The sequence below is a fragment of the Coenobita brevimanus genome, chromosome 56 (assembly GCF_032717465.1).
Source record: "Coenobita brevimanus isolate Jiangsu-jjx chromosome 56, ASM3271746v2, whole genome shotgun sequence".
NCBI lineage: Eukaryota > Metazoa > Arthropoda > Malacostraca > Decapoda > Coenobitidae > Coenobita > Coenobita brevimanus.
Window position 1 is genome coordinate 837501 of NC_137009.1, and position 14737 is coordinate 852237.

General features: G+C 44.3%; 3 protein-coding genes across 3 annotated transcripts in view; all 3 read right to left on the reverse strand.

Moving 5' to 3' along the window:
• LOC145401592 (cartilage oligomeric matrix protein-like) overlaps window positions 1-2833 on the reverse strand; it is an 80313-nt gene extending 77480 nt beyond the window's left edge. The window contains exon 1 of the mRNA XM_080273785.1: window positions 2614-2833. Within this exon, the coding sequence (XP_080129911.1) occupies window positions 2614-2833 (220 nt within the window). The remainder of the gene's footprint in view (window positions 1-2613) is intronic.
• A 294-nt stretch (window positions 2834-3127) lies between these two features.
• Window positions 3128-3604, reverse strand: LOC145401593 (uncharacterized). The gene has a single exon (XM_080273787.1). It carries the CDS (start codon window positions 3602-3604, stop codon window positions 3128-3130), a length of 477 nt encoding a protein of 158 aa, XP_080129913.1.
• A 4675-nt stretch (window positions 3605-8279) lies between these two features.
• LOC145401594 (zinc finger MYM-type protein 1-like) lies at window positions 8280-10139 on the reverse strand. Its single transcript, XM_080273788.1, has one exon. The coding sequence runs from the start codon at window positions 10137-10139 to the stop codon at window positions 8280-8282; it is 1860 nt and encodes a 619-aa protein (XP_080129914.1).
• Between the last annotated feature and the right edge of the window lie 4598 nt (window positions 10140-14737).

A 14737-nucleotide genomic window follows, 5' to 3' on the forward strand; every position in this document is an offset into this window, starting at 1 on the left:
TGGTGTGGTAGTAGTGTAGTGTGGTGTGGTGTGGTAGTAGTGTGGTGTGGTGTGGTAGTAGTGTAGTGTGGTGTGGTAGTAGTGTAGTGTGGTGTGGTAGTAGTGTAGTGTGGTGTGGTGTGGTAGTAGTGTAGTGTGGTGTGGTGTGGTAGTAGTGTAGTGTGGTGTGGTGTGGTAGTAGTGTAGTGTGGTGTGGTGTGGTGTGGTAGTAGTGTGGTGTGGTGTGGTAGTAGTGTAGTGTGGTGTGGTGTGATAGTAGTGTAGTGTGGTGTGGTAGTAGTGTGGTGTGGTGTGGTAGTAGTGTAGTGTGGTGTGGTGTGGTAGTAGTGTAGTGTGGTGTGGTGTGGTAGTAGTGTAGTGTGGTGTGGTGTGGTAGAATTTAGTGTGGTGTGGTAGTAGTGTAGTGTGGTGTGGTAGTAGTGTAGTGTGGTGTGGTAGTAGTGTAGTGTGGTGTGGTAGTAGTGTGGTGTGGTGTGGTAGTAGTGTGGTGTGGTGTGGTAGTAGTGTAGTGTGGTGTGGTAGTAGTGTGGTATGGTAGCAGAGTAGCGTGGTGTGGTAGAACAAGGGGTGTCTGTGTGCCTTAATGGACTGACTCAAGTGTGTTTACATAGGCAAGTACTCAACCAGAAACACACATTATGTTAGCTTGTGGTGGGGGAGGCGCTCAGTCTGCGGGTGTGGGCGTGGGTGTGGCAGTGGGAGTAGGAAATAAATGATACTTTCCTACTTACCTACCTACCAGAGTACTTACATATTTACCTACCCACCTACCTACATTCTTACCTACCTACCTACCAACTTATATTTACCTACCTACCTTCATTCTTACCTATCTACCTACCAACTTATATTTACCTACCTACCTACCTACTTATTTGCTTACCTACCTACCAACCTACCTACTTACTTACCCACCTACCTACCTACTTGCTTACTTACCTACCTGCCTACCTACCTACTTACTTACCTACATACCTTCCTACCTACGTACTTACTTATCCACCTACCTACGTACTTACTTATTTGCTTACCTATCTGCCAACCTACCTACTTACCTACCTATCTACCTACTTATTTGCATACCTACCTGCCTACCTACATTCTTACCTACCTACCTACCTACTTGCTTACTTACCTACCTACTTTCATACCTACTTACCTACCTACCTACCTACCTAAATACTTACTTACCTACCTACCTACTTGCTTACTTACCTACCTATCTACCTACTTACCTGCCTACCTACCTATTCAATTGCTTACCTACCTACCTATTTACCTACTTACCTACCTACCTACCTACCTATTTACCTACTTACCTACCTACCTACCTACCTACGCGACTCATTCCGTATACACATTTGTCTCTTTACGTTCCTGAATCAAAACATTTCAATTTTGAATATATAAAAATAAAAAATAATATCAAGGTCTATAAGCCTCAAAAAATCGATTAATAGAAGTGTGGCGCTGAAAATTGCAATCTCTGGAATTTGAATATGGCGCTAGTCACGAAGAAGTGCAATTAGATGGATTTGAATTGATGTAATACCTTCTCGCGTCTCTAAACTGCGTGAAATAAATTGAAAAGAGACGAATATCAATGAGAATTTAAAATGAACGAATATTTGTGGTAGGAGGGAGGCCTTCAGGTGGTGGCACTGATATAACTGGGTGGTGGAGCTGCCTGGTTATACACACGTCCCTCAACTCCCTCCCTATCCCCCGAAAGGACCATGGTGGACGGAAGCAGAGGGGCAACTTCAGCCTGCAGTCCACTACTACTACTACTACTACTACTACTATCATTAGGTTTAGTTTCCTTCTACACATTCCTTCTCCTCGTCCTCTTCCTCTTTCCTATCAGTTCTCTCTCACTCTCTCTCACATCATGATCATCATCATCTTCATTTATTATATATTTCCCCCCCCCTCTCTCTCTCTCTCTCTCTCACTGGTATCAGGTGGGTGCAAAGCCTCACCACGCTCCCATTACACTCACCTCGCCTTCTTACAACTGCCCATTCCACTGAAAGCTTATCCGTAAGTTCAAATTTCCCGCCACCCAGTCAGCTCGCCTTACTGCCTGCACACACACACACACACACACACACACACACACACACACACACACACACAAACCAAACCTATGTACACATACACAGATAGATAGATAGATAGATAGATATTTTATTGACCACAGTTACATTTGCCTTTACATTAAGAAAAAAATATATCAACATATATAGTAAATAAAATACGAACTATTAAAACGGAAATTCATTCTGCAGTCCACAAACTAACTTGAACAAAAAACAAAGAAACTGAAGATGGTCGGTCGTCATCATGCCAGGAACCAACAAATATACGTATATTATACGTATAATTTAAGAATGTCGTAAACAATGTTACATGCAACATCATTTGCGTACTTGCCACTGAAGAGCTCCTGTACGCAAGTCAAGCCTGCATTTTGCCTTATATCGCTCGTGACAGGACAACTCTCCACAACGCGCCTTTCTGTCTGAACCTCTCCACATACGCACAGACGCTCTTCCAGTGGTAAACGACCCCGTCCCCGCCTATTCCATTGTTCAGTCTCAATACACAAACTATGACCCGACACACGGAAACGGGTGAAAGCCATTCTAAAGCTATCGTTCACCGTATGACGGTCCTTGTGTATACTGTGGAGCGTAAAGTTGGGGTTCAAGCTACGGTACACTGCACACCTTGAACCACTGGACGCTGTGATACGTGCATACACATTCTGCATGAGAGCACTCATATCTGGCACGTTCGTATCTATGAACCCTCTAATCGTCTTGCTCATCCCGGTATTACCTCTAGTGACAATATCAATGGCAAAAATCACGGGATCGTCTGTCAGACTGGATCTCTCTGATACCATTTTGGAGTAAAATTTATGTTGCTTAAATCTAACCAAGTCGGGTAACGAAGGGTATCCTACCTCGGCATAACAAACATCATTCGGGGTAGCCTTTCTCACTCCCAAGAGTTGCTTAAGGGCCCAATCATAAAGCTTAATGATAGGTTTTAGGTCGGCTCCCACCCATGACTCGCAGCCATAAAGTAACGAAGACATTAACGCCGCATCGAATACCCTTCACTTCACCACAAAAGGCACGTCATTGTTCTTTGTAGCAAACGATACGAACTTGAGCACGTGACATAATTTGCTCTTTGCATGTAACTTGAGCGAGGACGAGGCAGATCCGTCGCTGGTGAAGGGCGACCCCAGGTACACGTATGAAGTGCAGGGGGCAATAACTAGCCCATCCACCCGCAACGGCTCCACCTCCTCCTCTGTGCCGCTAATGACAAAAAACTTCGTTTTTGATTCATTGATAATCATGCCATGATCTTTACAAAAGGTTTGCAATATCCTAAGTTTGTTCATCATGCCCACCCTTGTCGTGGATAACAATACTGTATCATCCATTAAAACTAGAGTATGGAGCCAGCCCAGGAACCCCTCAGGCGCGCACCCCTGCTTGAGCATCCTAATGAGCTCGTTCATTAACATTATGAAGAGAAGGCAAGACGTGCGTGAGCCCTGCCGGACCCCAAGCGTGGCAGTCATGACGGCTCCCCCTATCACCGACTCCGTGACACTATACATAGCCACCAATGCAGCCAACATTACCAACCCACAACCCATACGCTTTAAAATCATAAATAGTTTATTACGAGGGACCAGATCATAAGCTTTACTAAAATCAACAAAGGTTATAAATAGTTTACACTTTTTCCGGCGAGCCATGTCCGTGAGAAGACGTAATGCGACGATGTGCTCAATACACCCGCGCTTACTCTGGGCTCCCACCTGCTCACAGAATGGGCGGAACCACAGATTTAGTCTGTTGCAAAGAACCATATCAAATAACTTAGCTAATACCTCTGTAATTATTAACATCAGATCTGCTTCCTCTCTTAAAAACAGTAAAAATCATAGCCCTCGCCCACGACACAGGGTACATGCCAGACATAAAGACCGCGTTAAATAATGTGGTAATGGTTAACAGCCACTGGGCTGGCAAGATCGTGAGGACACCAGGGGTGAGCCCATCTGGCCCGCAAGCTTTGTCCACTTTCATTCTCTTAACCTGACATTCCACCTCTGCGGCCGAGATGGGGCCATCCAGCACCGGTATCGTCACATCAGCCCTACCACCAAGCATTTACACACACACACACACACACACACACACACACACACACACACACACACACACACACACACACACACACACACGGGTAAAAAGCTGATGATCACGACCATCAAGTGATTCTGACTGACCCGGTGAATTACACACACACACACACACGAACCAGTCAAATTTACACACATAAACACACATACCCCACCCCACCCTAGCCAGCGTCACCAGGAAGCATTCACACACACACACACACACACACACACACACACACACACATGCACGGAATTCTGCTAGGAAGAGGATAATTTAAGCAACTATCGATTGCTATTTCGTATATGCAAACTGACCAGGAAAAACCGCTCAGTCTGATATCTTAAATCAGAATGACGAGTATCTTAAGTAAGGTCTAAATCAATCCACGTTTCTCTGACCGCTAAATATTCTGAGAAGCATCTGTTGCCTATTTAACAAAGAAATTCTGATGCACATTCGAACGCATCTGGCAAGCGCGACGCATTTAACGGATCAAGTCTCTTTCAAACATTTGAATTTATAAACATCCAGTAAATTCAATGATCTACGTTTATGACCTCTTGTGCACCGTGACTGGAATTTGACTAAGAATTTTTAACTAAAGAAATATTATTGGATTAAATTCACATACGAGATAGCAGTGCCAGGAGTGAAAATGAAAAAAAATGAGCATCGGGTAAAGGCGTTGGTTTAGAAGGTATATTTTCCAACCAGCTATCTTTATTCATACCTGCAGCCAGCCTCTCTCATCACCACTTCATAAATCAACCTATTTTTGGTAATATTTTGTTTCTTGGACTTTTACAATGCGAGTGACAGTCCCTCTCCCACATAACACAGTCAAGTCAGTTCGGTCCGCTAGTCACCACTCACGCCCATCTTTCCTACGTCGGTTACGCAAAGAACTAACGAACGGACCACACCAAGGACGGCTATCACATACAGTAATAGTTAAAGATAGGCATAAACACATACATATTCACTAAATCACCATAAGAAAAATCATAGGAACTTATCTAGCCAGACGCCATAATCCCGTAAGGGGTGGCCGTTTGTCTTTGAGTTAGTTGTTTTACGGGGAGGGGCACTAACCCTCCACCAACCCACTTGTTGACACGTAGGGAACACGTATGGGTTGGTTATATGGTTACCACCCAGCGTTGTAAATGGTTTCCTGGCTTACAGGAAACCATTAGGCTTGTCACTCAATGTAAAGCCACCTGAAAAGGAAAGAAGAGTAATAAAAAGTGACAGGAAAGATGGGAGAAATAGGAAGAGAGGAGGACAGACACAGAAAAAGAATGATAAAGGTGAAGGAAGAAGTCAGCACTACATCAAGTGAGTGGATGATGGTGAGAAATAGGAAGAGACGAGGACAGACACAGAAAAAGAATGATAAAGTTGAAGGAAGGAGTAGGCAGCACTACATCAAGTGAGTGGATGATGGTGAGAAATAGGAAGAGAGGAGGACAGACACAGAAAAAGAATGATAAAGGTGAAGGAAGAAGTAGGCAGCACTACATCAAGTGAGTGGATGATGGTGAGAAATAGGAAGAGAGGAGGACAGACACAGAAAAAGAATGATAAAGGTGAAGGAAGAAGTAGGCAGCACTACATCAAGTGAGTGGATGATGGTGAGAAATAGGAAGAGAGGAGGACAGACATAGAAAAAGAATGATAAAGGTGAAGGAAGAAGTAGGCAGCACTACATCAAGTGAGTGGATGATGTTGAGAAATAGGAAGAGACGAGGACAGACACAGAAAAAGAATGATAAAGGTGAAGGAAGAAGTAGGCAGCACTACATCAAGTGAGTGGATGATGGTGAGAAATAGGAAGAGAGGAGGACAGACACAGAAAAAGAATGATAAAGGTGAAGGAAGAAGTAGGCAGCACTACATCAAGTGAGTGGATGATGGTGAGAAATAGGAAGAGAGGAGGACAGACACAGAAAAAGAATGATAAAGGTGAAGGAAGAAGTAGGCAGCACTACATCAAGTGAGTGGATGATGGTGAGAAATAGGAAGAGAGGAAGACAGACACAGAAAAAGAATGATAAAGGTGAAGGAAGAAGTAGGCAGCACTACATCAAGTGAGTGGATGATGGTGAGAAATAGGAAGAGAGGAGGACAGACACAGAAAAAGAATGATAAAGGTGAAGGAAGAAGTAGGCAGCACTACATCAAGTGAGTGGATGATGGTGAGAAATAGGAAGAGAGGAGGACAGACACAGAAAAAGAATGATAAAGGTGAAGGAAGAAGTAGGCAGCACTACATCAAGTGAGTGGATGATGGTGAGAAATAGGAAGAGAGGAGGACAGACACAGAAAAAGAATGATAAAGGTGAAGGAAGAAGTAGGCAGCACTACATCAAGTGAGTGGATGATGGTGAGAAATAGGAAGAGAGGAGGACAGACACAGAAAAAGAATGATAAAGGTGATCTACTAGGCAACAGACCAGATAATTGTCAATATCCCTTTAATTTTAAAATCATGTCGCCATTTTAAAAGAACTTTGCTTAGAGAATTTGAATCATAGTTGTGGTCAAAGAGTTTTTAGAGACGAAAGACTCAATTAAATAACCAATAAACTAATATGTGATTGCAACCAACGTGTGCTGGGATGTGAGGTGATTTATGAACGTGATTTAAATATACTCTTGCTTAATTAGGTGGAGGAATTCGGTTGGGACGAGTATTTGAAATAACGTCTTTTAACGGACCCAGCGGGATGTCGTTAGGTTTAAAATTGGACAAAATTGGTGTTTGTTATTAATCTATTCATATATATTAATAGATTAATAAATAGATAGAAAGATAGACAGACAGATAGATAGATAGGTAGATGGATGGAGATAGATAGGTAGACAGATCTATGGAAAGATGGATAGATAGCTAGATAGATAGATAGATAGACAGATGAATAGATAGATAGATAGATAGATAGATGGATGGATAGATAGGTAGGTAGACAGACAGATGGATAGATAGATAGATGGATGGATAGATAGATTGATATATAGATGGATAGATTGAAAGATAGATAGATAGATAGATAGATTTAGATCTATGTATATAGATATATATATGTATATATATAGATAGATATATAAATATATATATATATATATATATATATATATATATATATATATATAGAGAGAGAGAGAGAGAGAGAGAGAGAGAGAGAGAGAGAGAGAGAGAGAGAGAGAGAGAGAGAGAGAGAGAAACGGCTTTGGCAGTGAAGCCAGTCTTTACCCTGCATCATTTATTCATTTCCTCCTCCACATACCACACCCACGCCCACACCAGCAGAATGAGCCGTCCCCTAAAAACTCAAGATACTGCCAGTGAGATTTAAGTGGTAGAGGTGGACGGTTAGCGAGTGTAAATTGTTTCTCTCTCTCTCTCTCTCTCTCTCTCTCACACACACACACACACACACACACACACACACTCTCTCTCTCTCTCTCTCTCTCTCTCTCTACCATCATTATCCTCTCTCCCTCTCTGTCTGTCTGTCTGTCTGTCTGTTTCTCTCTCTCTCTCTCTCTCTCTCCCAGCGGTGGACTTCCTGACGCCGTTGCCATAACACTGAGCAGGGCCGTGCAGAGACCGTTGGAGGGGCAGGGGCTCAAAAGTTAAAAAGGGGCACATGGAGCATGAATTTGAGAATGGATGCAAAAGCATACCTGACTATAACCGGTTGAATTGTAGCAACTCATATTCATAAAGATAACATCGAATCACAACATACCACATCATTGTTCATACTCAAATTACTCATGTATAAATTAGTAGACAGAGGCCAGTAATAATAAAAATTCATATTTCTGAAATCTTAAATGTTTATTGTTTCATAATCCATCCTGCATTTATTAACAGACATCATAGACATGAATGATGTATTCATAATTATTTTATAATGTTATTAATGTAACTAAATGTAACTGATTAATGAGAGAAAGAATAGAGATTAGAGGTCACTAAGGTGTGTGTGTGTGTGTGTGTGTGTGTGTGTGTGTGTGTGTGTTTACACATCACAGTGGCATCTTCTCTTGCAGTTACAACAGCAACTTCCTGTTGCCCATGCTCTTAAAAATATCAATGACTTCACTAAGGTTGACTGTAATATCCTTTTCAATCGCAAGTAAAAGAAGCTCCGACAACCTCTCCTCTGTGCAAAGGGTGCGAAGTTTTGTTTTCACCAGCTTCAGTTTTGAGAAAGAACGTTCCACAGTAGCTGTAGACACCGGAAGGGTGCCGTAGGTCTTCAGCAGCTCAGTCAAGTTAGGGAAAACCACATGTGCATTGTTTTCTTTGACCACTGTAAGAATAGATGTCACACTGATGGGTGAGGGGCATGAGTATGATGCATGGAAGACCTTAAGTTCTGTCTGCAATTTGTCTACTTCAATGTTATAGAACTGACAGAGTTTCTTCACAGCTTGCAGTGCTTCTGTTGGAGGATTTGCTGTTTTCCAGTTCTCTGGAACTGTCAGGCTGTGGAAAGCATTTAGGATTTCCCAAGTGGAGTTATCTTCTCCTTTAAAGCGTCTCCGAAGCTCATGTGTCATTGTGTCCACAAAAACGTAATACACTTTAACACGATAGTAGTCTTGCAAAGTAGGGAAAGTGTGATCAACAGTAGCTGTTGTGGCAGTGAACTTGTACTTAGCTGGCATTTTCCTCCTCCTAGCTTGACCAGGAATCTCAGTTGGAGGGTCCAGGCCCACTGATGCAGCCTTCTCTGTAGCCTGTTTATACATATTATCAAACTCCTCCTCTGTTCTGCTGTGCGCCAGTCCCTGTAAAACTCCATTAACAACTTTGTATGCTGCACCCAGGTCCATGTCTTTCTGCTGCAAAGCATTAGAAGCCATCACAGTTACCTGGAAGATTGGACAGGTGATTTCCAAACACAGGAAGAATTCAAAGTTGATGCCCTTGAGTAGAATCATTGCATCACCTGCTGAAGAGTCAGGAGGGTCTTGCTGTGTCATTTCCTCAAGAAACTGCATGACAGCTGGGAGGACCTTCCTCAGAGTGCAAAGGGCTGTTTCTCTGCAGGCCCACCGCGTGTCTGACAGCTTCTTTAGCTGCAGTGGACGCCGATCAGGGTACATCGTCTTCTGCATTTCAATAAATGCAGAGTGTCGTTTGGATGAGTTGGCCACAAAAGCATAAAGTTTCTCAACTAAGTTAAAGAAGCTGACAAAACAGATGTTCGACTTTGCACTTTCAACTAACACCAGATTAAGGCAGTGTGCCTGGCAGTGTACGTACAATGCCTTTGGATTTCTTTTAAGGATTCTTGACTGAAGTCCGTTAAAGCGTCCGCTCATGTTTGCAGCACCATCGTAACCTTGACCCCGGATGTTTTCCAACTTCAGATTATTTTCTTCAAGTAGAGCTATCACTAGGTTTTCAAGAGAATCTCCCCTTGTGTTATGAATGTTACACACCTGAAGAAAGCGCTCATTGATTTTCATGTTATGCACATACCTAATGACAAAAGAAACCTGTTCAGTGTGTGCAGCATCTGTGGTTTCATCCATGAGAATTGAAAAGATTTTGCTCTCTTGGATTTCTTTCTGGATCACTCTTTTTACTGATATGGCCAAAGCTCTAATCATATCATTCTGACTTCTGTTGGAGAGGAGTGAGACAAGAGGTCTTTTAGCAGGGCCTTGCTTCTGTTTTACCGATTCTAAGTGCAATTTAATTATACTGTCATATTTATCAAATAACTCTACCAACTCTATGAAATTACCTCGATTTTGGCTTGACGGGTTCTCATCGTCTCCTCTGAAAGGCATGCCCTGTCTTGCCAGGTAAAGTGTGGTGGCTAGTAAACGGGACAAGATTTCTCTGTTTTTTTCTCTTTCCCTGTCTTTAGCAGCTTGTGATGCACGGTCACCCATTTCGAAAGCTGCCTCCAGTGATCTCTTTTTTGAATTGTTCCACCTCACCATATTACACATTTGTGATTCTGAGGCGCTGTGATCTTTAATTCTATCAAGAGCCTTTCTCCACTGATTAACTCCTTCTGATTTCCATGTTTTCCCGCTTGTGTATTTTTCTTCACTCAAAAAAAGACGGCAGCTGAAACAAAACATTGCGTCAAGACTTGGGGAGTACTCTAGCCATGTGTTGTTCTCATACCATTTCTTTTGAAATGACCGCCCTTTTTCATTTTTTGGAAAGGATGAGAGTACTGGTTGACAGGGTCCGGTACTGTTGCAAAACTGAGTGAAGGAATCATCACATTTGATGTTATGTTGTTGGACATGGGCAGGATCATTTGGGTGGGTAGGTTCAAGCAGGTGTGAGAATGTTTGCCTCCCTCTGGTATCTGCCTCCTCTTGGCTTGCTGCTCCCTATACCTCCACAGTTTGTGTAATCTGTAATTCAGGCTCTGCCTCTCTCACTCCAACATCTTTCTCCTGGATAGCTGTTTCCTCTACCTCAACATTCTGTGTGGGCTCAATAACCTCTGACACCCTTCCAGGCCTTCCTCCAGCCTCTGTCTCCTCCTGGCTCTCTGTTTCCAGCAAGCTCTCATTTCTCTGATGCACAGTGTCTTCTTTCTCTTCTTTCTCTCCTTCCATTCTCTCATCTGATTCGTCATGACTCGCTCCCAGTCCATCTAGAAACAAGGTACAATCTGCTGTTACATTGTCTATCGTGAATGGTGGGATAATTATTGATTGGTATTGTTATTGAGAACAACATTGAAACTGTGTGTAGTGAGGCAGGATGGAGGGTGTAGTGAGGCAGGATGGAGGGTACCAGCTAAAAGACAAACGTCAAACAACGAGAAAAAAGACAAGAAAATGGCAATGCAAAATTGCGAATCACTACAACTGAGAGCAGGGCACATTGTGGATCACGTGATCGAGGTCGACCAAGGTAGATCTAAATTATTATTTTTTTATTATTATTTTGGGCTGCACAGACGGATTTTCACACACAAAAACTCTGACAAAAGGGCACTTTGGGCATCAAGGTTCAAAGAGGCAGGGGCTCAAGCCCCCTCCGCCCCCCCCCTCTGCACGTGCATGACACTGAGGCTGGGCTATGAATATATTGGAAATTCACCTGGTAAGATGCAGTACCATGTGCAGTGTGTGGGGGTGGTGGCACACACCCTGCAGCATTACGTAATAGCATGTCCAGTACCTTACTGACTATACAAACCCACAACTTTCAACACTGAACAAATCACATGGTTAATCAATGAAAAACTGTCACTGCCAATTCTGCGTGAATATCCGGAATACGTACCACAATACTAACGAACACTTATTTTTTTATGTGAGGAAGAAGGAACCAAAGGCCATGAGGCCGGAATAACAGTTCCCTCCAAATGAAAAACAAAATACAATAGAGAGACACCTTTGTTTACACTTACAAACACTAGCTATCCCCTGTTCTATCCTCACAGACCCGCAACATTCAAGCACTCCGCTACCCAGCAATAGCCGCTAACAACTATGCTTCCAAGGCAGGGTAAGGAAAAAACTGAGTGTCATGTACGGACTGTGGTCAAGTAAACAGCTGTGATGATATACAACGGAGAAAGAGACGTGTAATTATAGAGGGAGTGTGCCTTATGTTACCTGGCCAGAGTTGCTGAAAAAACAAAAATGTACTGCTTCAAGCCAGTGTAAGACAGACGCTGGTGTGTATCAGTGGAGAATATATATAAAATACAACCACAACAAGAGGAAGGGAAGACTGTAACGAAGGGAGTGTGTAGTGGAGGGAGAGTGTGGTGGGTGTGATGGTGGTGGTGTAGTGGCCGTCACTCACCCACCTGCTGATAAGGCGATGCTGTCAGCACCTTCGGCCACAGCGGTGGTGCTGATTTGCTCGCTAGGATTTGTTCACTGTAGTTCTTTCCTACTCTAGTATTACCCTTTACTCTTGTATGTAATACGTCATACATATGCCTCTGTATTTCATAACATAGTGTGTAACATTTGTTTTTTTTTTTAATCAAAGGATATGTAACTAAACTCCCCCAAAATTGTGTGGCTACACCCACGAATGTCCAATTCCAAACTGTATGTAACTGTATTGGCTGAAGAAAGTGTGTGGCTTCACCACCACTGTCTTTTGTTGTATTGCATTCTGTACATTTTACAGATAATAAATATTTCCAATTCCAATTCTTCCTCCCCCTCGCCCCCCCCTCTCTCTCTCTTTCTCTCTCTCTCAACAACCACATCCCAACCTTCTCAATAAAGGTTTCAATGTCACAGCTATTAAACAGAACTGCTGGCTCTATCTTTTTATGGAGAGAGAGAGAGAGAGAGAGAGAGAGAGAGAGAGAGAGAGAGAGAGAGAGAGAGAGAGAGAGAGAGGGGCTGGGTGAGAATGAGGGATATTATTGTTGATGATGAACAGATAGATAGATAGACAGTAAGAGAGAAAGAGAGAGAGAGAGAGAGAGAGAGAGAGAGAGAGAGAGTGGATGATGATGATGATGGTGAACAGATATATATACATATATATATATATATATATATATATATATATATATATATATATATATATATTTTATGTGTCCGACTCTGGGCATAGGCTTCACAGCCTGCTATCAAGGCCCAGTAGTCCTCCTACATACCATACACCTCTACATGTCACCACTTCAGCGTTAACACCCACCGTCCATATTGAATACATGCTAGGGCTGTCTCATACAGGACTGGTGTATTGGTATTAGCGGGGGTATTTTTACGACATGTCGGCGGGTCTTCTGGTAGATCAGTAAAGCCTGATTTAATGAAATTCAAATCCTTAAACTGTTCCCTGCCCCAGCCGGGATTCGAACCTGGGTCCGTTAGGACTGCAGGCCACCTCTCTACCGATTGAGACACCTCACCTAGGACGGAGACACGGCCCCACCCCCACCCCAGAGGGAGACCACGGAAGGGCAGGTAGAGAGAGCGCCAGGTCCGAATGATACGGGCCCAGGTACACCACGGCCCTACTCCCCTCTTCCCCTCAACACGGCCAGCGACAACTATACAGTCCCGGTCAATTACAGCTCAGCCGGCCCAGCCCTCGCCAGGATCGGGGTGGGACTTGTCTACAGGCAGGCCCAAGCAGCACCGCTGTATCGGCTACTGTCCATGCCAGGAAAGGAGCGGCCACTGTACGCCCTTCTGCTGCTGCCCTCAGGGTCTGTGGAACGGCGGCGTCGGCCACTGTCCACGTCGGGGAAAGAACGGTCACTGTACGCCCTACGTCTGCAGTCCCTACGGCCTCCCTGTCAGAGGAAGTCCCTGGCACGGCCTATCTACCACCCAGAGGCTGCGCAGGACGCCCTTCTGGCACTCCCCACAGGTGTGGTCCCCAGGAGGAGCTGCTCTTTAAGGAGTGGTGGCAGGGCCCAATCCCGGGAGAGGGAGTCCACGCCCTACGAGTCGCCTCTGGACGACGCCAGGAACTGACGGACACCACCCAGAAGGGACGTCGCAGGCCACTCCTGACGGCGGTCCAACCTAGTGGTGACTGCAGCCCCCATCCACCCAGGGACACACCCAGGACCCCGGGGCTGGACCTCCGAGCCCGTCCTGCCGATGACCCTCCGCCAGGAGCAGACGGCGGCAGGTGCGTCTTCTGGGCTTGTTTGGCCCCAGTCTCGAGGGCCACGTGTCAGGTCGAGGCCCCACTAAGGAACGGCCTCCCTGCACCCCAGACCATGACCACACCCAGGCAACCTCACCTCCTGCAGTAGTCCTGTGTCCCTTACGGGAGGGCACCGCCGAGGACCAGCCCCCCACGTCCTGGTGCCACCTCTGATTAAGCTCAGGTTTCAGCAGCCCAAGAAGCCCACTAGTGTACTAATAGTGACTCCCTACAGAACAAGGACTGACAGTGTCAGTATTATGTGGCTTGTTGACATCAGTGGTACAGTGAAAACTGGCAGTGTTCATACCTATCCCAGTGACACCTCTAATGTACAGTGAGAAGTGCCTAAGTCTGAAAGTAACGAGTGGTACACTAGGACTGTACGGGAAGAACTATATAGACTGTGCCTGTAACTCCTGTGTGCTGTTAGTGAATATTGTTGAGTGATGGTGATTACCCTTGTATGTATTGTGTGCAGTAGTTATTGTGTACCAAAAGCCTGACATTGTCCGTATAACCTATACTGTATATACTTGCTGTATATTGTAAAAAGGAAATTAAGGCAGTATCTGTGTAAGGTTGGTCTGCCGAGTTTTTATGCCTTGTTCCTCTTGTTGTGTGTTCTAGTTCCGGTCACGAAAGAGAACCCCGCTCAGTAGCTAGTGTTCTTAGGGCGAGAGTCGACCTAAAAACACCTACCATAACATATATATTTAGAGAGAGAGAGAGACACACACACACACACACACACACACACACACACACACACACACGGACAATACAGACTTGGTAGAACGAATAATACCATAGTTTACCCTCACCCGTTTTCTGTAATGTTTCGGTTGCCATGGTGACGCGCTCCAAACCAAACTTCTGATGT

Excerpts from the sequence above, each read along its gene's own strand:
- LOC145401594 (XM_080273788.1), bottom strand. The coding sequence starts at position 10,139 with ATGGGTGACCGTGCATCACAAGCTGCTAAAGACAGGGAAAGAGAAAAA.
- LOC145401593 (XM_080273787.1), bottom strand. The coding sequence starts at position 3,604 with ATGACTGCCACGCTTGGGGTCCGGCAGGGCTCACGCACGTCTTGCCTT.